The following is a 26,782-nucleotide window of genomic DNA, read 5'->3' as shown; positions in this document are numbered from 1 at the left end:
GATAGCTCAGTGGTTTGGGCATTGGCCTACTAAAACCAGGGTTGTGAGTTCAATCCTTGAGGGGGCCATTTAGGAATATGGGGCAAAAATCTGTTGGATGATTTAATTGGGGATTGGTCCTGCCTTGTGCAGGGGGTTGGATTAGATGATCTCCTGAGGTCCCTTCCAACCCTGAAATTCTATGAAATCACTTTTGCTTCCCCTACTAATTCTTCCCAGTTTGTGAGCAGCAGGTCTAGAAGAGCTCTGCCCCTAGTTGGTTCCTCCAGCACTTGCACCAGGAAATTGTCCCCTACACTTTCCAAAAACTTCCTGGATTGTCTGTGCACCACTGTATTGCTCTTCAAGCAGATATCAGGGTGATTATAGTCTCCCATGAGAACCAGGGCCTGCAATCTAGTAACTTCTGCTAGTTGCTGGAAGAAAGCTTCGTCCACCTCATCCCCCTGGTCTGATGGTTTATAGCAGACTCCCACCATGACATCACCCTTGTTGCTCACACTTCTAAACTTAATCCAGAGACTCTCAGGTTTTTCTGCAGTTTCATACCGGAGCTCTGAGCAGTCATACTCCTCTCTTACATACAATGCAACTCCCCCACCTTTTCTGCCCTGCCTGTCCTTCCTGAACAGTTTATATCCCTTGTCAAGAGTAGCAACCAAGAACTTAGAACCCAAAATTTTTATACTATTGATAGTTCTGAACTAACTCCCATCTGAGTCTTAAAACTAGATTGAACATCAGAAAACATATTGTCATGGACACTTCTACATTGGTAAAGGCATGAATACTCTTCTCAGGACTTGAGTATGGAGTCATTCTAATGTTACAAACACACAACCTTTATTAGCTTATTAACTCAGGTTATCGACTCTTCCCTTCCCTTTCATTTGTGATGTGTTAGAGCCACTGAAGTGTAGATCTGAATGGACAATGTTAATTTAATTCCATAATATTTTACTTAGTATTGTTGCAAGTAATCCCCAAGGCTACTATAACTGAAAAATAAGATTTTTTTGTTTTTGTTTTGTTTAGTTTGATCATTTGACAGCAATCTGGCTTGTTGCTCTTTTGGCTTACAGTTTCTCAGTATGTTGTTGGAGCTATGGTGAACTTATTGCCTTGAGTGCATGGGACTGGACTAGATGACCTCTCGAGGTCCCTTACAGTTCTATGATTCTATCAGAAAAGTTAAGTTAAATTCCACATGGGCATCTGATGAGTAATGAAAAAGTGCTTGTTAGACTTCAGTTGTAAATGAGGTGGCAGTGGTGCTTGGATAATATGGTAACTTCTAAAAGCTCCTCAGGGCAAGAGTCATTGAGAGCTAAAGCAGTTGAGAAGCTTGAAGAAATCTGGCATACAAATGTGTAAGCATTTGAAAATCTTAGTGTGGAAGCCCAGTATGCTAGTTTGTTAGACTTAGGAGTGGACTACCTGATACTTACACTGCAAAAACTTTGCTCATGTATATATTTGAATGTCAACTGTCTTATTTAACCTTTAAAACTTTAATACTGTACTGATGTATTTTTTTTCTTGCATTTAAGTTATAACGATTGGCCCATATTAATGCATTTATGGATGCAGTTATGGATATTTTTGTGTGCAACTCTGTTACCGGACACCTGTTTGAAGTCATTTAGGCAAATGTTGGGCCTTTCTAAACAAATTGTACCATTTTAACTATAATCAGTATAATTAGTAGTTCAACACTTAAACTGGTATAACTGCATCCACAGTAGAAATTTGCTTTATATGACACAGCTTATTCCTTGCTTACCCAAGCTCTGCCTTGAGGCACAGGCTTTCCTAATCAGATTGGCAGGGGGAGGGGAGACACAGAAATCCTGTGTTTAGGTAAGCCCTTAGACTTTTTCTATTGATTTGAAATCAATATAGCTAAATTGGTGCAGCCCACTAGTGTGTATGAAGTTATACCCAGGAAAAGGGGCTTACGTTGGTAAATAAGCTATGTGTAAACTTACCAATATTAACACTTTTATACTAATAGTACATAGTTAAATTGGTACATAAACCCACTGATTTAGATTTAAATGGGGGGGTTTTGAGTGGAGCAGGGTGAAAGATCAATTGAAGCCCAGGATCTTTTAATTAATTCTAGTATCCCACATGCTCTTGGCAGCCTACTGAACAATTAACTTAAACTTAGATTGCTACGCATCAGTTAAACAAATGCAGAATATAAAGTCCAATAAGTAAACCCTTAAGACTGAACATCCACAAAAGTGATGGCCAGTATTAAACTTTGAATCAGTAAGAGTAAGGATGGTATCACTGTGCTTGGTTTATAGGGGATGGAAACTGAAGATGCTGCCCTAAAGGGATACCATCAAAAAATGTGCCTAATTTTAACTTACATTATCAGTTCTATTTTGTGTCTACCTCTGCTTTGCCTGTCTGCTCAATTTGTGGGCAGTCATGCTAGTAAAACAAAATAAACTGCCTCGAGCTTTTTTTGTCTGCATTTTTAGATTTAAATATTTAAACAGCTGAGTTATTTGATCTGCAAATTATGCATATTTGAATCCATCAATTACCCAACACTGTTTGCAGAGGCTAAAGTTAACTGAACTTTTAGTCCAGTGAATCAGAGGGAATTAAATTTTTTAATTTAAAAAAAAATACATTCCTCCTACTTTCCACCATTGTTTGCAACCTTTTTAAGCAGCACAGACACCTGTAATTAGTTGTTTTAAAGAGGTATCTTTTAAACAAAGTTAAAATTACTACAGGATGGTGACGAACTACAAATATCAAATGGACCAGGTTGATTATGAAATGTAAAGTAAAATGAGCTTCCCAGCATACAGTCCCCCTATTTTTATCAACTGGCATGAATTTGGAAACTCTCCTGGTAACCTTCTGTTATTGTAGCTTTAGTTTAAATGAGCTTCAACATATTGACAATATTCCAATATGATATGTTCAGTGTAAAAACACTTAATGAAGGCCTGCTGTTGGCTTCTTCATTCAGAAGCATAATTTTACAAAAATATAATCTAAGTTGAGGGAATTGGAATCTACATGTATTGTGGCTTTAAATTGGGTAATTGCATATTACAGTTCATAGGCAGGCAAATAACATCAATATGCTAAAAGAAGGCATGAAGATTGAAGCAACTCATGTGAAGAAAAAGCAACTGCATTATTATTTGCCTGCTGAAATCTTACAGAAAAGAAAGAAGGTATGATGAAGTTTTGATCCTTCACATAATATTTGCGTGTGTGTGATATATATATATATATATAAAATTATATCTTGTAACCTTTGTTTTCAGCAAAGCATACCAGACATTGGTCGAAACATTAGTGGACTTCCATCCAAAAGGGCTTCAGTGGATGTAAGCTCTTTGGATGGTTCCACGACCACAGACCCAGGAACACGATATAGCTCCCCTTCTTTGTTAAACAGGATCTCTAAATTGGACAACTCTCTGATAGAAACAGAAAGGTTAGTAGTTTGTAAACTTGGATAATTCAAGGAGATTGTACACTTGTTACCAATTGATAGACGAGCTTTGTAACCTAAAATATGTGTAAGAGCATATACAATGCTTATTTAACAGGAACACTCTACTTCAGAGAACCAGTGCTGCTACCAGTAGAGAGAAGCCATTGAATGTCACTATGCCATCAGTGCCTGTTAAAGGACTGTCCATTCCAGTTATTGGTTCAAGTATGTATCTAAACATAGTGAGGAAAATGTAACCTTTAACTTTATGTAACTACATTTTAAAGGCTGTTTTCTTTGTGCAGAGACAGAAATTGCAGGTACAACAAAAGCAGTGCTACCTCCAACTGGATGCACCATACCTACAGTAGTAGGACGAAATGTGATTCCTCGACTTATTACACCTCCTTCTGCACAGGGACAACAGCTCCTAAATGGAATTTCAACTATAAACTCTAAAAATGCTGCACCTAAAAGACCTCATTCACCTTCCTCAGAAGAATGCACTAAAAGACTTAAAGATATAGAAAAGGTAAAAACACATTTCAATATGGAATCAAAGGGAGAAAGAGTTGGAGAGATGTGTATAGATAAACTTCAAAAGACTTTGCAGGTAATCTTATAGCTTCAATTTCTAATACTGTCCTTTAAAAAGAAAATACTGGCTGCTAGAATTAGAGTAGTGTTTAATGTTCAAAATTCGTGTATGTAGAATGCATTTTTTAGATCTGACATAACCATTTCATTCCAGCAATCCAGTGACTAAATCCTAAACTTTGATTATAGGCTCTCAGAAAGTTGAAACAATTGCTATACCACACCTACCACTAGATGCTCTAGGAAGAAAGAAAAACTGGTCTCATAGGAACAACGTCTAATCTGAAGCTCTATGAAACATTTTAAAATAACCTGGAAAAATTTTATTTTTATTTTTTTTTTTTAACTAGGCTTGTGCCCTTTATTTGTTGCTTAGTGATTTATAAAGTAGGCCCAAAAGTTCCTATTGTTATGCTTATTTTAACCATAGAAATAGTCCAGAATTAACAATGCTGATATCTTTTTGCTGAATGACCTAGATGCATATTGTTAGTGCCTTTCATTATAGGGGTGGTATTGAAATCTTGACCAAAGCCTATCTCCATAATGTTCATTAGTCATTGAAGTTTGACTAAAGAGTCTAAATTTCTACTTCTTCTTTGAGTGATGATCCCTATTGTATTCCACTGTGGGTTATGCATGTGCACTATGCATCTGGAGCTGGAGAATTTGAAAATAGATAGAGAGCAGGGCAGATTGATCACCTCTCCAATTTCTTCTCACCGCTGCATGGTCCAGGTTGGACTCTTCAGTGTCTGCAGCTTTGGCTACATCCTACAAAATAAGAATTACCTAGTTTGTAAACAGCTTTAACAGTTTAGTGTTTTATAGATCAGTTTCTTGGGGAAAACCACCCTGTTTAGGTACAGGACTATGCCCAGGACTCCAGGCATCAAACGCCATGCTGCCTTCCCGTGATCCTTCTCGGTCAGTGATGAACACCTCAGTCTATACTGCCTTGAGAAAGCCCACATCATGATGTGGGCTCAGTATCTGCCAATTGTATCCCAGCCATACCCGAGAGACAGGAGCTTCATCTCCACAAATACCTCATGGAGTAGGCCATGAGGCTCCAGTCAGATCCACCTCTGAGGGAATTGACCATGGGAAGAAGTTTATCACCCATCCCATAAACAGAACACATCTCCCCTCCAACGGCACAGACAGTACCGCCACTGGAACCGGAATCAGACTTCTCTTCTTCAGGGGATTCTGAATCATCCCATGAACTTTTCTTCCCCTACCCATGTGTTCACCACCACCCAAGAGACCTGCACTAGTTTGGGACCAACCTCTCCCCCATGTAACTTGGAGCCGCTGGTACCCCATGCCATGGGGGCCCTCATGACCACCTACTGACCCTTCCTACTGGGGGACCTTGGAACCAGTAGTCCCATGCAGAGTCTATCCAATGTGCCAGGGAGTCACCCTTTGCCTCCCCTCTAAGGGGACACTCCGATCTTCCCCCAGATCTGGCATATGAGGAGAGGGACATTATGCTATAGATCAGGTGGTTCCACTGGAACCAGTAAGGCTGCCATCTTCATCCCTGGACAAAGCAGTGACTCCTACTTTTCCTTCCACCTCTCTCCCACAATGACTTCAGGAAGTTCCAAGATCATCTCCACAGAGTTGCTGGAGAATTTGATTCCTCTCCAGGAGATCCAGGACTCTCAGCACAAACTCTTAAACATCCTCCGTGCATCCAGACCCCAACATATTAGGTTCCCCCACTAATGAAGCCATACTGGAGCCATTTAGAACAGTTTGGTGCTCCTCTGCCACCTGCGCTCCTAACCTGAAAAGGGCAGAAAAATGTTATTACATAGCAGCCAAAGGAACAGAATCTATTTTCTCACCCCACTCCCAATTCTGTGGTGGTCCATCCCATTCTGAAAGGGCCATGCAGAAGTCAAAATTAACATTGAGGACTTCAATGAATCACACCTCTTCAACCAGAAAACAGACGAGTCCCTCCATACCCTGAAGGACTCGAGGGCTACCCTTCGTTTCCTGGGAATATACACACTTGCTTCTAAGAGGAAGTTTCACCGCACATTGGTCACACCTAGGCACATGGCTCAGCTGTTTTTTTTCCAACAGAGGCCCTATGAGCCATGTAAGAGACAGAGGGTTCAAAAGCCCTGCTTCCATATATCCTCTTCAACAGGCTCGGCATCTCGATATCCGCTCCTGGCTCAATGTTATTTTTGACCAGTGCTTGAGAGCCATGAAACGCTAAGCCCGACACCTCCTGACCCCATACACCATTTGGGGGCCTTTCTACGCTACTTCAGCACTTGGACTGCTGCAATATAACAGACAAGCGGGTGCTGAATGTCATCCACTCTGGCTATGATAGTATGCATCCCTACTACCTTCAAAACCCTTGCCCGCCCCCTTTAGAAGCCACTCTGAGAGTATTCTCAAATGAGGTGAACTCCTTGCTGCAGCAAGGAGCAATAGAACTTGTCCCTCCTCAATACCAAGGGAGAGGGTTTCACTTGACTTCCTGGTACTCAAAAAGAAGCTTGGTTGGAGACCACTCCTGTACCTTCCCCGTCTCAACCACTTCATTTGAAAACTAGGATTTTGCATGGTCATGTTGGCAGATATAATTCCATCTTTAGAAAATGGCATGTGGTTTATGGCACTTGATATGAAAGACACTTCCTTCCATGTAGACATTCATTCCACTCACAAATGCTTCTTCAGATTCCTGGTGGACTCTACCCATTTTCAGTACCGAGTACTCCCCTTTGGAATAGCGACTGCCCCCAGAGTCTAGCAGCCCATGTCAGACATTGGTCTCATTGTCTTCCGCTACCTTGATGACTGGCTCATTGTTATCAAGTCCTGCAGGGAAACTTTTGTGTGTCAACTTCCATGATGCTACAGACCTGCTCTCCTCACTGGGAGTCAGTGTAAACACTGAAAAAGCTGTTCTCACCCCCACACGATCTCTGGATTTCATCCAGGCAACCTTGAATTGTATTACAGAAAGAAAGAACCTGCAGGACAGATTCCAAACCATGAATGATATCCTAGTCTGCGTCACAAACAAGCCTCGAGTACTGGTCAAGCCATGTGTCTCTCTCCTGGGGGGGGCGGGGATAGCTCAGTGGTTTGAGCATTGGCCTGCTAAACCCAGGGTTGTGAGTTCAATCCTTGAGGGGGCCACTTGGGGATCTGGGGCAAAATCAGTACTTGGTCCTGCTAGTGAAGGCAGGGGGCTGGACTCAATGACCTTTCAAGGTCCCTTCCAGTTCTAGGAGATGAGATATCTCCATTATATTATATGGTCTCATGCAACTACAGCACTCCACTTTCGTTGCCTTCAAATGCGGCAGTCTGTGTACTCCCCAAAATGTCAGTCAGTAACCCTCATGATGACCGTTCTGGCCAGTGTCTTCCCTGCTATGGTGGACAAATCCAAATCCTTGTCGGGTATGCATGGGTTCCTTTTTTTCTCCCTTCCTCTCCAGACAGAACCATTACTACAAATGCATCCCTGTTGGGTTGGGGAGCCCACATGAACAACCACACAGCTCACAGTACCTGGACATCTCCAGAGTCTGACACCCTCATGATGTCATTGTCCTCCTTTTATATCTTCCCACTTGCTGGAAAGCTCTTTTGCTGTGACATGGGTCAAACAGTTCCCATTGTATAGTGCTATCTCTGAGAGGTTTCTATTGTACACAGTTCCTGGGGTAATCCTTGTGCTTGTGTGCATTTCCTCAATAAGCCATTAACATTGTTTGGCCTTTTTACTGTTGTACCTGAAAAGCTGCTTGTGGGTGTTTTTAACCTCACAACATGTTTTAGTAACACATACATAGCCTAACTTCACACATGACAATAGCACACACAATCCAACAAGATATTAATGTCTAGCAGATCAAGACTTTTAGACTACCTCACAAGACATATTTTTACAAAGTATATCCTAATTACATGACAGTAGTGAATATTGGGTAGGGTGACCATAGGGACAGTCCCGATATTTGGGGCATTTTCTTCTATAGGCGCTTATTACCCCCCAACCCCCATCCTGATTTTTCACATTTGCTGTCTGGTCACCCTAATATTGGGGTGTCAGAGGGTTATCCTGATTGCCCTCTTCTGTTCCACACAGTTCTGGTTTCCCAAACTCCTACACATGTTATCTTGACCACCAATCATCCTTCCAACATTTCCTGAGCCAGTGGGATGGCAAGATCAGGCATCCTGATTCACATCCGCTCCACATCAGGATTTGGTATTTGGATGGGCATCATCATCATAACATTCATGCTCTACAGGTGTAAGAGACCTCCTCTCTAATAATAGAAAGGACTCTACTAGAAAATGTTACCTAGCTAAATGGAAGCGCTTTTCTTGGGCACATCAAAGAAGCATTCTCCCAGAAACTAGATATTCCTCTGATCTTGGACTATATCCTGTCTTTTGAAGACATCAGGTTTGTCCATCAGCTCCTTGAGAGTCCACCTGGTGATAATCAGGGCATACCATCCACCTTCTTAGGGCTACCCGGTCTCCGCACATCCTCTGACCAATAGGTTCTGGAAAGGCCTAATAAGAACCTTTCCAGCTATTCAGAAGCCTACTCCCCAGTGGTATCTAAAACTTGTTTTCTCGGTACTCAGAGGCGCGCCCCCCCACCCCCCTTTGAACCTTTAGCTTCTTGCACCATGTCTCTCCTTTCCATGAAGGTCATTTTCCTTATAGCTATCACCTCTGCTAGAAAAGTTGGCAAACTTGGAGCAGTGATGGCAGATTCTCCATACACTATATTCCATAAGGATAAGGTTTGTTTGTTCTACACCCCAAATTCACCCCTAGAGTAGTAGTTTTGGAATTTCACATTAGCCACATTGATTCACTTACCTGTGTTCTTCCCAAAACCACACACACTTCCGCAGGGGAACGAAAACTCCACTCCCTTTTACTTGCACAGAACAACACCAATCAAGAAATCCCTGAGACTATTCATCACTACAGCAGAAAGTCAGAAATCTCCACCCAGAGAATTTCTAAATGGATCTCTGACTGCATTCAATTCTGTTGCTATCAAACCTTCTCCCCAATGATGGGATAAGAGTTCATTCTACCAGAGCACAAGCAACAACTATGGCATCTCTTCAGAAGGTACCCCTCCTGGACACCTGTAAAGCGGGCACATGGGCCTCCATTGAGATGGTTGCAAGACATTTCGCCCTGGTGCAGGACTCTTCTGCTTGTGCCTCCTTTAGGACCACAGTACTCCTCTCAGCCCACAGTCTACATACTTGCACCCTTTTCCTACTTAAGTACTGTTTGTCTATCAACCCCAGTGGAATACAATAGGGACCATCACTCAAAGAAGAAAAGGAGGTTATTGACCTGTAATTAGAGGTTCTTTTAGATGTGTGGTCACTATCTATATTCCACTACCTGTCCTCCTTCCCCTCTGCTTTGGATCTTATCTGATTCGCTGTAGAGAAGGAACTGAAGAGGCAATTGGTCCACCCAACCCTGTATCCCTTCAGATGGAGGCAATGAGGTGAGCCAGGTTGCATATGCGCACCAGCGGACACTATTTTTCTCTGGCTCTGGACGTATGGTGCGCAGGCACCACCCAGATAATGACTACATATCTCAAGAACTTCCAGTTACAGGTAAGTAACCTCCACTTTCAATTGCTCAGCTTTCACCAACCTTTGAGATGCTGTCATTTAACTAGTTCCTAAGTCAAGTTTCTAAGCAAAACATTAATTTTCATGACAAAAAAATAAAGCCTGAAAGGTATTTTTTGATAATTTGACATAGAAAAAGCCAAGCCAAATGTTTTGCTCGTCATCTTTCAAAAATTAAAACCTCATTGGTCTAAGCAGCAGTTATGTAAAGAAGTATTCAATTTCTGCAGTCTAGTTGCATAAACCCACACTTGTCTACTCCATAATTGCTATCAAGTATCTTAAATATGGATTGTAGAATAAATTATGGAAGCATTAATTATGTATCTTGGCTGAAGTAAATAATCCCTTCCCCACCACTTTTAGTAGGTATAGGTGTAAGTATAGGTGTTGATAGTACTATAGCAAAATATAGATGAAACTGATTGTTAAGACGGTTCATCAGCTGCTTGGATTAGCTAAAATTCTGTGGAGTGTGAGGCCTGGTTAATCTGTGAAATTTGCACTGACAAGTAGCAGACCAAGAAAACTACAGAATCTTCCCTACAAAATGTTAATGATTAAACCACAAAGATGGGTTAAAATGGTAGAAAATTGAGTTCATTTGTCCAATGCTACACAGTTGACAGACGCAGTATGTGCCTTCTGATATACTTATAAAAGGGGTAATACACTGGAGAAAATGGCTGTAGGATGTCTTCCTACTATGATTAATCTTCCCTGTAGTATTTTTCTGTATAGTATCTCAGGTGCAGGTGACCTTTAGGAGCAGACACTTAACCTGCTGGACAGGTTATCAGTAGCTGACATTGACCGAGCACTAAGTTGTTTTGATCAATTCCATTTCCCTGGAAAAAACATAGCTTTTGCTAATTTTACCTCCATTTTTGTGGAAAGGCAAGAAAGAGCTGGAAAACACTACATTTTTGGAATTTGTTTATACATTTCCAAAAATTTAAACTTTAATTCTCAACTAATTGAAAGTTCCTACTGGACCTCAGAACAGGCCAACTCCTCTGGTTTTTGCTTGTGTTTTGTAGTCAAACAGCAATGCTTTCTTCAACAAGGACTGTTCGTGCTAGGTCAAGTTCAGCCTCAATATGCTCTCTCAGCTCCTGCTGATTTGAATGAAAGTTGTGCTTGTATCTGAGGGTAGTTTGGTCCATGAGCTCTAACCATATAAATGGCTTTGATACTATGTATCCTGTTCTAGTAAATTGGACTGGATTCAGCATTCAAAGATTGTAGCATCCAAGATGATATAAAGAGAAAATCTACAGGGAAAAAATATAATTTGAGGCATTCATCTTACTTTTTTAAATCCTGAATAAACTACTTTAACTCTAACTAATTAAGTGAAATTCTTTAGCTATTCCACTTAATGACATGACTAAGAATAAATTTCAGTTAAAATCAGACAGAAAAACCTTTTTGTATTACTTACAGCTCTTATCAAGCTTTATCCATTTTCCTGTTTCTCCACACATCACACCCAGAAATTATTTGCTGGGAAGCCAAAGTGTAACCTGGTTTAGTTCTCTCAGAGCATTTGAATTTGTAGACCCAAAACTAGAACTGGGTGAAATGTTTTGGACAAATAGCTTATTGGATGAAAAATTCAGTTTTGGTCAACTCTAAACTATTTGAATTTTGACACTAATTTGCCCAATGATTTCAGCCAAATTTTTTTTTAGCTTAGGCACCATTCATAAAATGGTGGGAGGAGGTGGTGCCTTCTTTTTATGACCATGTTGCATTATACCACTGGGCTATGGAATATTATGGGACAGGTCTCTCAATTTCTTAGTCATTGGAGCAGGTACTTGAACTTGCGTCTTCCCCTTCCAGATGAGTACCCTAATCACCTGGCTATAGTCTGTGTCTCCCAATGACTATTCAAATATTTTTGTATACCAAGAGGAACAGCTTCAATAGGAGCGATTGAGACACCCAGCCCAGATCATGCTATGGTCTGGTCATTTGGACACTTTCCTACAATGTGGGAAACTCAAGTCAGGAGTGGGAGAAATCGAACCCCAGTCTCCCACATCCCAGCTGAGTGCCCTGACCAGTGGGATAAAAGGTATAAGGGAGGTACAACCGTTACCTCTGGCCATCTTGAGAATCCTTTCCTTTGCTGTCATTTTGTTTGACCTAAAGTTTTTATTGACTTTTTCAGTTTGGCAAACACTTTTTTGAATTTGGATCGACCCAAATCCATTTTTTTTTTTTCAGAACTGCCAGTAAACCAAAAAAGCAGTTACTTGCTCAGCTCTTCTAATTCTTTATAACAAACAAAATTTAAATCTTGCCTCCTTCAAACATAAAAATTTTCTATCAACTTCTTTAAAGAAAAGGCAGCCAACCTATAGGCAGAAGCTGGGCACTGCTTACGTAAGTTCACAGAGCCTGGATTTATATGTAAAATAGCCATGTCAAATGAACAGTCTGTTTTATGTACATTCAAATTTTGAGCAATTTTAAAAAGACTCTCACTTCCCCTTTCCTGTGAAAAAGGTCTGAATATGTAACAAAAATTTAGCTAAAAAGTATTATCTTGAGGGGGCACACCCTGTGATTCATCTCTTTGGGTACATACGTAGGCCCTCCTTTACAGAAGAATAAAATGACCCAAAATACCTTCCACATAAAGAATAGATATCACGAGACTTTTAAAGTTTCATAAATGCTTTCTTGTTAGTTGGAACCAGAAATATAGATACAGCAGGCAATTAATAAGCATTTGTTTGTTAGCTGATATTTGTGCTTTTCATATAAAGGAACTTAATTGCAATGCATTCAGTACACTATTCTTATATACTTTTGGGTTTTTAGGATAGCCTTGGAGGAGGGGAATCCATGCCTATTCCAACTATTGACACATCAAGATCACAGGTACTGTCTACTGAGTCTTTTGCTTTATCAGTGAACCTAAACTAGTGAATATTTCCTGCATACATTAAGGTAATATTTGTTTACACACACTAGCTATTTGACAGTGTCAAGTACTTTTCTGTTGATTTACTATAATTCTTTAACTCTTGTGGCAACATATGATAACTGTGATTCTCACTTACACACTGTGCAGTGGTATTTTGGAGAGCTGCTTTAGCAGCTCTCAAACAGACAGAAGCCCCAAACTGCCATGCTTACTTAAAGGTTTAGGCATCCAGCCAAAGATTGAAAAACACTTCATTTGCACACACATGCATCTGTCTCCTACCATCTCAGGCATTCAAACTTCACAACCCCTTCAAAAAACTAGACAAAGCCCCTTTCTTTCCAAACTGCCTTCTTAGGCCTGGTCTACACTTGGGGTGGAATCGATCTAAGTTGCGCAACTTCAGTTACGTGACTAATGTAGCTGAAGTTGACGTACTTATACCAAGACAGTGCGGTGAATCGACTGCTGCTACTCCCCCATTGACTCTGCCTGCACCTCTCATGGTGTTGGAGTACAGGAGTCGATGGGAGAGCGCTTGGGGGTTGATTTATCACGTCTAGACTAGATGCGATAAATCGACCTCCGCTGAATTGATCGCTGCCTGCCGATCCGGCGGGTAGTGTAGACATACCCTTAGTGTCACTAGAATCTATCCTCTGCCTCAATCACATTCTTCACTGAGTGCTCTGAGCTGTTAATCAACCTCCATATCACATGCAGGGCTTCAATGCCAAAAACTGGATATGCTCAAAAACATCAGCAAATTATAGCAATTACACTTCAGATTTTGAAACCTAATTTTTTCATGCTCTCTTGATCTAAAGCTAGGCCAATCAAGATATATAGTCTGAAATTTAACATTAAGACTCTTACCCCACTCTTAAAAAACAAAACAAAAAAACAAAAAAAAACAAAACCCAACTCAACCAGCAGAGTTTGGACTCCCTGTAGGATTGCCAACTTTCTAATCGCTCAAAACCGAACACCCTTGCTGCGTCCCTCCCCTGAGGACCCTGCCCTATCTCCAAAGCCCTGCCCCCACTCACTCCATCCCCCTTCCCTCACTCGCTTGTTTTCACTGGGCTGAGGTGGGGGTCTGGCTCTGGTGTGGGGCCAGAAATGAGGGGTTCAGAGTGCAGAAGGGGGTTCCAGGCTGGGGCCAAGGGGTTCAGATTGGAGGGGGGGGTTCTGATTTGGAGCCGAGGTGGTTGGGGAACAGGAGGAGGTGCAGGCTTCAGGAGGGAGTATGGGTGCGGGAAGAGGCTCAATGCTGGGGCAAGGGATTGAGGTGTGAGATGTGAACTCTGGGAGGGAGTATAGGTGCAGGAGGGGTCTCAAGGCTGGGGCAGGGGCTGGGGTGTGGGAGGGGGTGAGTGGTGTGAGCTCAGGGTGGCACTTACTTCAGGAAGCCATGTTGCCTTCGCCCATAGGCACTGCCCCTGCAGCTCCCATTGGCCACAGTTCCCAGCCAATAGAAGCTGCGGAGCCGGCACTTGGGGCAGGGGCAACACATGGAGCCCCCCGGCCGTTCCTCCACTTAGGAGCCGAAGGACATGTCACCACTTCTGGGAAGCCATGCAGAGCCAGGTAGGGAGCCTGCTGGCCCCAGTGCAGCCAGGGTCCCTTTTTGACTGGACACCTGGCAATCCTAGCAACATGCCGCTTGATGCTGGTTTGCCTAATTCAGCTGAACTCTTGAGGAAAGACTATGCAGGACAGGGGAATGTCCCTTCCCCTACACTATTGTAGTGAATAAATGCCATCACAGTGAGAAGCAGACACTTCGCCTGCAAGTGTCTAACTTCTAGTAGAGAATTGGCAGATATTCACTATGGTGGGGGGAATAGCATATTCTAGACCTCTTGGTTTGGTATGGTAGGTCATGAAGTTAATCTGTAGGTCTTGTTTATAGCTGAAACAGTTTCACTTTCTACCCAACTTCTGTTCACATTATGCATATTTAAAAATATTTTCCCCTTCCCCTCTTGATTTCCATTTTTCTATTGTAGAGACTTGCCAGTAAAGAACTACCAGATTCATCTTCTCCTGTTCCAACAAATAACATTCGTGTCATTAAACATTCCATCAGATTGACCCTTAATCGGTAACTACAGTGCCTTTTCAGGTAAAGATAATATGCACTTGTTTAGTCGTTTACACAAGCAATTAACTTTTATACTGCAGTTGCTGTCCCACATAAAATATGGAGTTACTATCACCGAATTGGAGATATTTTTCCAGTTATTAATTTTTGTCTGCATTTTGACCTGCAGATGCTGTAGGATACTTCCATTACTGTATAGCTTTTCCAAGATCGCCTGCTGACAAGCCACTGTCGAGACAATCATGGCTTTTGTCTTTTTTTAATTGCCTTTAGTTTAAATATTTGCTACTTCTGACTGATCTACTTCTCATTTTGAACCCCCTTCCAACAGCAGTCCTTGTTTTTTTTTAAATACTTTGTTATCATTGTCTTGAGCTGAAAAAAATTGTTCTGAAAATACAAAAAAAAATGTCCTGTGATAACATTTTTCTGAATGTATGTAAACATGTTTACTTCAGTCACTGGAGCCCCATTCTGGTTAGAAGTGTGTGTATGAAAGTCCTAGTATTGTTTCTGCTTTCCTAATGGTGTCGATATACATTATTTTGTGAACTTCAATTATTTTTTCTGGTTTAGCACACATTCTTTTCTACATCTGTCACGCTGGTGCTCAACATCTATAAGCAATAGCTTTACCGTATTTAGCACGTAGCCAGGCACTACCCAAGTTTTACAGACTGCCTCCCATGGAGGCCCAAGAAATCAATCCTTAATTTAAAAATAAAAATTCAACCATTAAGGATATCTGCCAAGATACTGAAATGGTAGGAATGTCTTATGCTATGGAATCTGATTCTTGTAAATCTTGTTCTGAAACAGGCTTAGGACCTCTTCCAGTTTTCACTGGTTAATTAAACAAATTTCCCCACAGCAACAAATTTCTTACCCAAAATACTTAAGACTTAGCTAAATATTGAGACTAGGAAAAACCTGTTGTGATATTACGATCTACTCATTTTGCAGTTATGCAGAACAATTCTTCACTGATTAGGCATGCAGAAACAAATATTGGTTTCAATAAAACGCCTGAAAACATTTCCTTTTGAATAACAGTGGTTACGGAACTCTGGCTTGAGACCACTGCAGTCTTCATGTAAACCAGCATAATCATAATACAGCTTACCCAGTTAAATAGAGTGAAGTTTCAGGGGAAAAATGCATCTTCTACAAAGCAAATCCTAGACTACCTAATTTCTCTTGTAATTTGTTTAATTCAATGTTTTGTAAATGAAGTCGTATGTATTTTCAGAGTATTTTTGTATGTACTGTAAGATAACATCTTTTCAAAAAGAAAAGTTTAAAAACTTTACAGTTTCTTCTTCAGTTTACTTTTTTACATAGGTCAAATCTTCTAAAAGCCCTTAGCATAAAAGCATTTTGAAGAACATAGGAATATATACAATACCTCTGCTTTGAATAGAATTCTAATTTGCAGATACTCCTTAATGGTAGTTTTCCCTCAGTACCACAGCTTTCATGTGTCAGCTGTATGAGGCAACCAGGAACGCCAATAGTTTTGAGACAAATACTAAATAAAATCTTACCATGCAGTGTGTGCCTTCATTAGAAAGTAGTAACATCTGGTGCACTTTGCGAAAGCATATACAGTAAAAGCTTTATCTGGCATGTTGGGGGAAATGGGGGATGCCGGTAAGTCAAAAATTCCGGTTAACTAAGAGGGAGGGAGGGAGTTTGGGTGTGGGAGGGGCTCTGGGAGGGAGCTTGGGTTCGGGCAGGGGCTTGGGGCATGTGAGGTGGTGCGGGGTGCTGGATCCAGGTGGTGCTCACCTCTTGGCAACTCCCCGAAAGCGGAAATATATCCCTGCTGCTCCTAGGCAGAGGCATGGCTAGGCGGCTCTGCGCACTGCCTCTGCCTGCAGGCGCCGCCCCCATTGCTACCATTGACCATGGTTCCTGGCCAATGGGAGCTGGGGAGCCAGTGCTCAGGGCAGGCAGGGGCAGCACACAGAGCTGCCTAGCGGCACCTCTGCCTAGGAGCAGCAGGGACATGTTGCTGCTTGCAGGGAGTCGCCAGAGGTTAGCACCGCCTGTATCCCGCATCGCAAAACCTCTCCCGTGCCACAACTTCCTACCCTGAGACTCCTCCCGCACCCAAACTCCCTCCTAGAGTCTGTGACCTGCACCCCTTCTGCACTCCAAACCCCTTGTGGTCATTCCTCCACCTAGCAGCAGCAGGGAGCCAGATAGGGAGCCTGCTGGCCCCATGCCAACCAGACTATAAACCGGACTTTCAATGAAGATCAGAAATGCCAGTTTATAGAGGCTTTCCAGTTGGTAAAGTGCCAGATAATACAGCTTTTCTTGAACTACAATCCCCACATTTTGCATCTGACAGCTGAGTTGATGGCTGAGGTACCAGTTCAGCATCCTGATAATAGTGTATCTGGATTTTTTTTTTTTTTTTTTTCAAGAATAAGAGTTGTTTGAAATAGATCACAGCTCCAAACTTCAATTCATCTCATTTTAAAATAACTAAGACCTAAGGGATGGGAGCAAGGGAGAGAAATACATGTCTTGCCAGGCCTTCTTCCTCTTTCCATATCTGTGTGGAGATAAGGTAACTAATGGTCAGCATAGAAAAGTTTCATGATGTCTTTTTTTTTTTTTTTTTTTGCATGATTTACTTAAAGCTCTAACCTATAGATTTGGTTCTCAAGGGTGCCTCATTGTGCAGGTCTGATCTGAGAAATTACTGTAAAAATGACATTGGGATTCCATATTTGTCTCAAAGGCTACTTAATCAGTTGTCCTTTTCAACTGCAAGCTCTCCCTGGTATCTGAATCTAAGTTGTTTGTTTGGGGGTGGGTTGTCTCCTCCCTTCCCCCCCCCCCCCCCCCCAACCCTCCGGCCCACTCATCGATGCAATGTGACGTTCACACGTCATGGCAGGTTTGCAGGGCTCTGTTTAAGAAAAGTTGAAATGGGAATTTAATGTGGAAAGAGAAACACAGACTCATGCCATTTTAATGGCTTCTCAGAATAAAACTACACTTTAAAATTTATAAATGTGGCTACCACTCATTTTTGTAATGCTATAATTTAAATAGCCTGATTTAAATTGTCAGATCTTTGTATGAAAACTATAGCATGTATATAAATTACAATCAAACCTAAACATCTGTATATTGTATCTGAAGATTCGTGAATTTAAAGATATTAGAGAACTGATTTAAAGGTGATCAAAGTGACAAACTGCAAAACAAATATTTAAAACTAGTTTTGTTTTTAATATCTACCACCCAGCTGTGACATACCAGAACACAATCCAGACTAGTGGTGGACTGTCACCTATGCCTTGCAACCTTGGGTGCCTTACAATGCCTTGCTGTAGTAGCTCCTACCTCAGCTGCTCACAAACAGCCTTGCAGCATGCAAGCCACACCCTGAGTGGCTGTGTGTAACTGCAGCCTGCCAGCTCCACCCTGGTTCTCACCAGCCTACATTATACTGCATGGTGACCCCAACATACCACCAGTCCCAGATCATCCCTCCAGAAATGTTATGTCCTATACTTCTCAGCTGTCTCCTGAACAGTACAAATATATTGTCAGTTATTCTTTTGAGGGACTAATATGCCAGTTTATTACCATAAAAAGTTACCCAGACAGTTCCATTTAAACACATTGGCTGAGATAATACAGTAAAACAAGCTTATTAAGTACAAAAAGCGATTTTAACGGAGTATAAATAATGAGGCAGAAAAGTCAGAACTGGTTACAAGAAAAATAAAAACAAAAGGCTTACTAGTACCTCCTTAAGAAACTATCTTAGTTGTAAAGCAGACTTTGTCACTGTTTCCAGTAAGCGTACTGACCAAACTCTTCAGATCAGGACTCCTCCCCCAAAGTCCAATGGCTGTTTCCTTTTGTCTTCTTGGGTGGAGAATGAGTTGGGCAGAGAGAGAAAGACATGCCTTGGCATGTTGGTCCCTCTCTTTTATAGCTTCTCTCCCTTTTGAAAAACATTTCCAGCTGAGAACCAGGAGACAGTGTCTTTTGTGGAAAGATATTCCCTGCTGGCTTTTTTCCCCTCTTTGAATTTCCTTTGTTTTCCCTTCCTGGCTGATGACTGTTTACTGGTTAAATGCAAAATTAAGAAAAACACACATTCCTTCTTTTGTTTAGGGTAGATCTGACTTCTGCCTAGACTGTGCTGGAGGGGGGGCGGTTGGCATATGTGTTGGTAACATAATATAGGGGAATCTTTTAACTTCATGTACAGTGTTGCCACACATTTTACCAGAACAATACTGACCAGCAAATTATGAGTTTGCAAATGGTACCTTACAAGGCACTTTGTAATAGTGTGTAGGGTGTGAATACAGGGGTGTATTCTATCACACCAGCATGTAGAATAACAAATATGTCAATGTAAAAGGAGAATTTTCCTATGAAGTCTTGATAGCTTGAATGAGGCAGGAGCTATCTCTAATGGTGTCATGCAGGGGGTTAGTACTGGGTCCAGTACTGGACTTGGATAATGGAGGGGAGAGTATGCTCATAAAATTTGCGGATGATATCAAACTGGGAGGAGTTGCATGCACTTTAGAGGTCAGGATTAGAATTCAAAATGACCTCAACTAATTAGAGAATTGATCTGAAACCATCAAGATTAAATTCATTAAAAACAAGTGCAAAGAACTACACTTAGGAAAGAAAAAATCAAATGCACAACTACAGAATAGCTAAGCAGCAGTTCTGCAACAAAGGAACTGGGAATTACAGTGGATGAGAAGCTGGATGAGAGTCAGCAATGTGCCCTTGTTGCCAAGAAGGCGAACGGCATATTGGGCTGCATTAGCAGGAGCACTGCCAGCAGATCGATGGAAGTGATTATTCCCCTCTACTCAGCACTGGTGAGGTTACATATGGAGTATTGTGTCCAGTTTTGGGCCCCCCACTAGAGAAAGGATGTAGACAAATTAGAGAGAGTCTAGTGGAGGGCAATGAAAATGATCAAGGTGCTGGGGCACATGACTTAGGAGATGCTGAGGGAACTGGGCTTGTTTAGTCTGCAGAAGAGAAGAGTGAGGGGGGATTTGATAGCAACTACCTGAAGGGGGGTTCCAAAGAGGATGGAGCTCAGCTGTTCTCAGTGGTGGCAGATGACAGAACAAGGAGTAACGGTCTGAAGTTGCAGTGGGGGAGGTCTAGGTTGGATATTAGGAAACACTATTTCACTAGGAGGGTGGTGAAGCACTGGAATGGGTTACCTAGGGAGGTGGTGGAATCTCCATCCTTAGGTTTTTAAGGCCTGGCTTGACAAAGCCCTGGCTGGGATGATTTTATTTGGTGTTGGTCCTGCTTTGAGGAGGGGGTTGGACTAGATGACTTCCTGAGGTCTCTTCCAACCCTAATCTTCTGATTCTATGAATGGGGAATAGCTGGCTAGGTGATCATACTGCTGAAAAGAATGTGAGGATTATAGTGGGGCATAAATTGAATGAATCAACAATATGATGCAGTTGTGAAAAGGGCTAATGTCATCATTCTGGGGCATATTAATGGGAGTGTCATATGTAAAGACATGGGAAATAATTGTCCCACTCTGCTTGGCACTAGTGAAGCCTCACCTGGACTACTGCGTCCAAAGGAGCTATTCTTTAGGAAATGGGGGTAAATTGGAGAGAGTCTGGAGGAGAGCTTCAAAAATTATAAAAGACTTAGAAAACCTGTGAGGAAAGGTTTAAAAATGAGCATGTTTAGTCTTGAAAAGAAGATTGAGGGGAGGACCTTATAAGTCTTCAACTATGTGAAGGGCTGCTATAAAGAGGATGGAGATCAGTTCTTCATGTCTTCATGAGGAGCTAGAGAACAGGAGCAGTTAATGGGAGTTTTGTGAGGGAGTTTAGAGCAGGAGAGTGGGGGGGCTAGATACTCAAACATTCTTTAAACTTAAGGCCAAAAACACTCCCTGATAAAAACAAAATATCAACAAAGGAATGAGCTGCAGAAGTAAAAAGAGAATGCAGGCAGATGTCCAGCAGCAGAGTGGGGGATATTTAGTTTATTGCACCCAATGCAGCATGTATGATTATCTGCCTTATGGGCACATTCGGTGGCAGGAGCTCCTGGCCTTCAGAGCCTGTGTACGGGTTTTGGAGACCAGAGTGGCTGAGCTGGAGGAGCTAAGGGAGACAGGTGCATAGATGAGACTTTCTGGGATGCAGTAGAACAGTCCCACCCCCACTCTGACAGCCACTGGGCTGTTCAGGAGGATGAAGGTCTCAGGGAAGGAGAACATCCAACTGGAGCAGAGGAAAACGATCCATAGTTGGGACCCTCCCAGATGATGTGGTATCCTCTCGCACTGAGGATACTTCTCCAGGGGAGGGAACTCCAGTTATTAGTAAGAGACAAGTAACAGGGGGGATTTGATCATTAGAAACATAGATAGCTCCCAATACTTCTGTTAGCTTTAAAGGTGACACAGGACCCTCTGTTGCTTTTTACAGATTCAGACTAACACGGCTACCCCTCTGATAGATAGCTGGGTTTACAATGACCAGGAGCACCGCATGGTGACTTGCCTGCCTGATGTGAAGGCTGCAGATCTTTCAAGACATCTAGATAGACTTGTGTGTAGTGCAGGGGAGGAGCCGGTGGTATATGTAGGTACCAATGACACAGGGAAGGACAGGAGAGAGGTCCTGGAGGCCAAATTTAGCCTGCTAGGTAAGAGATCGAAGTCCAGGACCTCTGTGATAGCATTCTTTGAAATGCTTCCAGATCCATGCGCAGGGCAAGTTAGACAGGCAGAACTGTAGGGTCTCAATGTGTGAATAAGACGATGGTGTAGGGAGCAGGAGTTTAGCTTTATTAGGAACTCAGGAAACTTTTGGGAAAGAGGGAACCTGTACAGGAAGGATCGGCTCTACCTAAACCACAATGGAACCAGATTGCTGGCACTTAATATTAAAAAGATCATAGAGCAGTTTTTTAACTAAGGGCTGGAGAAAGCCGACAGGTGCGGAGGAGCATATGGTTCAGACAGAGACATCCCTTAGGGGAAGGATCTATTAATGGAGGTTCTCTGTCCTAGTAAGAAGGAGAGGATGGGAGATGATCAAATACAGGTAGGATCTTATAAGAAACAGTCAAATGAAAGAGTCCCATTCAATTACATCATGTAATGGCAGACAGCTAAAAAGTGACAAGTTTTTTAAGTGCTTATGTACAAATGCTAAAGTCTAAATAATAAGATGGATAAACTAGAGTGCCTTATATTTAAATGGGAATATTGGTATAACAAACCACACAGAAACTTGGTGGAACGAGGATAATCAACGGGACACAGTAATACTAGGATACAAAATGTATCGAAAGGACAGAACCGGTTGTGCTGATGGGGGTGTGGTACTATATGTAAAAGACAGCATAGAACCAAAGAAGTAAAAATCTTAAATGAACCAAACTGTACCACAGAATCTCTATGGATAGTGATTCCATGCTCGAATAAGAAGAATATAGTAGTAGGGATATACTACCAACCACCTGACCAGGATGATGATAGTGACTGTGAAATCCTCTGAAATTAGAGAGGCAATAAAAATAAAAAACTCAATCATAAAGGAGGATTTCAACTATCCCCATATTGACTGGGTACATGTCACCTCGGGATAGGATGCAGAGATAAACTTTCTTGACACCTTAAATGACTGCTTCTTGGAGTAGCTAGTCCTGGAACCCACAAGAGGAGAGGCAATTCTTGATTTAGTCTTAAGTGCAGCATAGGATCTGGGCCAAGACGTGAATGTAGTTGGACCGCTTGGTAATAGTGACCATAATATAATTAAATTTAACATCCCTCCGGTGGGGAAAACACCATAGGAGCCTAACACAGTAGCATTTAATTTCAGAAAGGGGGACTACACTAAAATGAGGAAGTTAGTTAAACAGAAATTAAAAGGTACAGCATCAAAAGTGGAATCCCTGCAAGCGGCCATGAAACTTTTTAAAGACACCATAATAGAGGCTCAACTTAAATGTATACCCCAAGTTAAAAAACATAAGAGAACCCAAAAAGTGCTATTATAACTACACAACAAAGTAAAAGAAGCAGTGAAAGGCAAAAAGGCATCCTTTAAAAAGTGGAAGTTACTTTCTATTTTCCTCACTAGAATATAGCATAAACTCTGGCAAGTGAAGTGTAAAAATATAATTAGGAAGGCTAAAAAAGAATTTGAAGAACAGCTCAAAAAGTAATAGCCATTTTTTTTTAAGTACATCAAAAGCAGGAAGCCTATTAAACGACCAGTGGGGCAACTGGACAATCAAGATGCTAAAGGAGCACTTAAGGACGATAAGGCCATTGCGGAGAAACTAAATGAATTGTTTGCATCGGTCTTCCCAGCTGAGGATGTGAGGGAGATTCCCAAACCCGAGCAATTCTTTTTAGGTGACAAAGCTGAGGAACTGTCCCAGATTGAGGTGTCATTAGAGGAGGTTTTGGAACAAATTGATAAATTAAACACTACTAAGTCACCAGGACCAGAGATCATATTCACCCAAGAGTCCTGAAGGAACTCAAATGTGAAATTGCAGAACTATTAACCGGTTAGTAACCTGTCATTTAAATCAATGTAACAAATGACTGGATGATAGCTAATGTGATGCCAATTTTTAAAAATGGCCAGTAAGCCTGACTTCAGGATCAGGCAAACTGGTTGAAACTATAGTAAAGAACAGAATTGTCAGACACATATACGAACATAATTTGTTGGGGGAAGAGTCAACAGGGTTTTTGTAAAAGGAAATAATGCCTCACCAATTTACTAGAATTCTTTGAGGGGGTTAATAAGCATGTGGACAAGAGGGTTCCAGTGGATATAGTGTACTTAGATTTTCAAAAAGCCTTTGACAAGGTCCCTCACCAAAGACTCTTATGCAAAATAAGGTCTTCTCATGGATCAGAAACTGGTGAAAAGATAGGAAACAAAGCGTAGGAATAAATGGTCAGCCTTCAGAATGCAGAGAGATAAATAGTGGTGTCCCCCAGGGGTCTGTACTGGGCCCAGTTCTATAAATGATCTGGAAAAAGGGGTAAACAGTGAAGTGGCAAAATTTGCAGATGATTCAAAACTACTCAAGATAGTGAAGTCCAAAGCAGACTGCAAAGAGCTATAAGGTGATCTCACAAAACTGGGTGACTGGGCAACAATATGGCAGATGAAATTCAATGTTGATAGATGCAAAGTTATGCACATTGGAAAACATAATCCCACCCATACTTATGAAATGATGGGGTCTAAATTAGCTGTTACCACTCAAGAAAGAGATCTTGGAGTCATTGTGGATAGTTCTCTGAAAACATCCACTCAATATGCAGCAACAGTCAAAAAAGCTAACAATGTTGGGAATTATTAAGAAAGGGACAGATAAGACAAAAAATATATTGCCTCTCTATAAATCCATGATATGCCCATATCTGGAATACTGCATGCAAATATGATTGCCCCATCTCAAAAAAGATATATTGGAATTGGAAAAGGTTCAGAAAAGGGCAACAAAAATTATTCGGGGTATGGAATGGCTTCCATATGAGGAGAGATTAATAAAATTGGGAGTTTTCAGTTTGGAAAAGAGATAACTACATGGGAATATGATAGAAATCTATAAAATCATGACTAGTGTGGAGAAAGTAAATAAGGAAGTGTTATTTACTCCTTCTCCTAACACAAGAACTAGGGGTCACCAAATGAAATTAATAGGCAGGTTTAAAACAAACAAAAGGAAGTATTTCTTCACATAATGCACAGTCAACCCGTGGAACTCTTTGCCAGAGGATGTGGGGAAAGCCAAGACTATAACAGGGTTCAAAAAGACCTATATACATTCATGGAGGATAGGTCTATCAAGGGCTATTAGCCAGGATGGGCAGGGATGGTGTCCGTAGCCTCTGTTTTCCAGAAGCTAGGACTGGACGATGGGATGGATCACTTGATGATTACCTGTACTGCTCATTTCCTCTGGGGCACCTAGCATTGACCACTGTTGAAAGACAGGATAGTGGGCTAGATGGATCTTTGGTCTGACCCTATATGGCTGTTCTTATGTCCACTGAAGGTAGGAGAAGAAGTATTGGGCTTAATCTGGAGCAAAGATAGATATTTGAAAAAAAAATTCTAACTGAAAGGGTAGTTAAGTTCTGAATAGACTTCCAAAGGAGGTTGTGGAGTTCTCCATCACTGGAGGTTTTTAAGAACAGGTTGGACAAACACTTGTTAGGAATGGTCTAGGTTTACTAGGTCTTGCCTCAGCGCAGGGAAGTGGACTTGATGAATTCTTGAAGTCTCTTCTAACCCTACATTTCTATGATTCTGTGATCCCAGTATGTGATGTCACAGTAAAAGGATTGCAAATTATAAGAGTTGTCCATCTAGCTCAGAAAAATACCTCTGCAGCGAGGGGTGGCTCTATGCTTTTTGCTGCCCCAAGCACGGCAGTCAAGCAGCCTTCAGTGGCATGCCTGCGGGCGGTCCACTGGTCACGCAGATTCAGCGGCATTTCTGCGGGTGACCTACCGGTCACGCACCTTTGGCGTATCCACCGCCGAATTGCTGCCGAAGCTGCGGGACCGCGGACGTCCCGCAGGCATGCCGCCGAAGGCTGCCTGACTCCCGCCCTCATGGCGACCAGCAGGCCGGCCCCTGCAGCTTGCCGCCCCAGGCACGTGCTTGCTGTGCTGGTGCCTGGAGCCGCCCGTCTGCAGTATGAAGTAACAAGACAATTACAGTGTAATCGGCCGGCTTTAGGCCGATTCAGCCGATTCGGCTGAATTGGGCCCCGCGCTAAGAGGGCCCTGTACCGCAGCTTTCCACCCTGCCCCCAGCTCGCTTCCCCCTCCCCTGAACGCTCCGCCCCCTGCTTCTCCCCCTCCCCTGCTTCCCGTGAATCAGAGGTTTGCGGGAAGTCTGAAAAGAAGCAGGGGCGGGCAGGCAGCACCAGGTAAGCTGGGGTGGCGGGGGGTGCGAGAAGGGCGCCGGGGAGGCGCGGCCTAGTCCGGCCCCGGTTCCAGCCTAGCGTGCCGGCCCGGCTTGGCTCCGGCCCGGCCCCCGTGGCGCAGCTCCGGCCCGGCCCCCATGGCTCTGCTCGGCTCCGGCCGCCGAGCGGCTCTGAGCCGGACCCAAGCCTGGCGAACGCGGCCGGAGCGCAGCTTGATTCCTGGAGGCGGGGCTTGTAGCAAGCCCCGCCCCCAGGAATCAGGTCCCGCTCTTGCTAAAGCCGGCCCTGAGTGTAATGGAATGAGTATTGAAAAAAATGTTGGGCTCAAATACCCCACCTACTATCCAGGCATCTACTTACTCATTTTTCAATACTGCTTTCTAGTTCACCTTTTAAACACATTTGTTCAATTTTTTTTCTCCTGCTTTTCAAATGTTTTAAACAGACTGTGCCTTATATGGAGATATTATTCTAATTAAATACTCACTGGGACTTGTTTCTGCCTAAACAGGATCATGTATTTTCTCCCTGTCTCTTATTTATACCCCGAATTAAATACCACCTCCATATGCTGGACCAAGTGTGTGTTTTACTGTTTTGGAGTTTCCACTAGATGTTGTATAAAAGCATTATTACCTCACTGTTATCCAGTAAGCTGGTGGCTTCTTCAGTTACTCTGAACTTTGGCCTCTTAGCTATCACCCATTCCTTCTGAAGGGTAAGATCTAACCTGGAGCGTTCACAGGCATGGAGCCCCTCCGCTTCTCATGGCCGCGGTTTGCCATTCCCAGCCAATGGGAGCTGCGTGAAGTGGCGCTAGAGGCTTACCCTAACGGGCCAGGAGCCGAAGTTTGCCAACTCTTGAAATATAGGGTCGCTTATGAAAGGTTCAACCAGTTTTTGCTATTTTTACCTAACTATCCTAGGGGGTCAGCTTATAAACGAATGGGCTAATGAGCGAGTATATATGGTAACCTGTCAAAAGAAAAAGTCTATGTAGAGCTTTAAATTTAACCTGT

General features: G+C 42.3%; 1 protein-coding gene across 1 annotated transcript in view; it reads left to right on the top strand.

Moving 5' to 3' along the window:
* PAPOLG (poly(A) polymerase gamma) overlaps positions 1-14,802 on the top strand; it is an 89,188-nt gene extending 74,386 nt beyond the window's left edge. Inside the window, exons 17-23 of the mRNA XM_034764197.1 lie at positions 3,088-3,209; positions 3,303-3,475; positions 3,591-3,700; positions 3,781-4,007; positions 8,788-8,883; positions 12,586-12,645; positions 14,704-14,802. Coding sequence (XP_034620088.1) covers positions 3,088-3,209; positions 3,303-3,475; positions 3,591-3,700; positions 3,781-4,007; positions 8,788-8,883; positions 12,586-12,645; positions 14,704-14,802 — 887 coding nt within the window. The remainder of the gene's footprint in view (positions 1-3,087; positions 3,210-3,302; positions 3,476-3,590; positions 3,701-3,780; positions 4,008-8,787; positions 8,884-12,585; positions 12,646-14,703) is intronic.
* Positions 14,803-26,782: the final 11,980 nt, after the last annotated feature.

This window comes from Trachemys scripta, chromosome 3 (assembly GCF_013100865.1).
Source record: "Trachemys scripta elegans isolate TJP31775 chromosome 3, CAS_Tse_1.0, whole genome shotgun sequence".
In the NCBI taxonomy this organism is placed as follows: Eukaryota; Metazoa; Chordata; order Testudines; family Emydidae; genus Trachemys; species Trachemys scripta.
The sequence above is the reverse complement of the archived record's forward strand: the minus strand, read 5'-3'. Positions and strand labels throughout refer to the sequence as shown.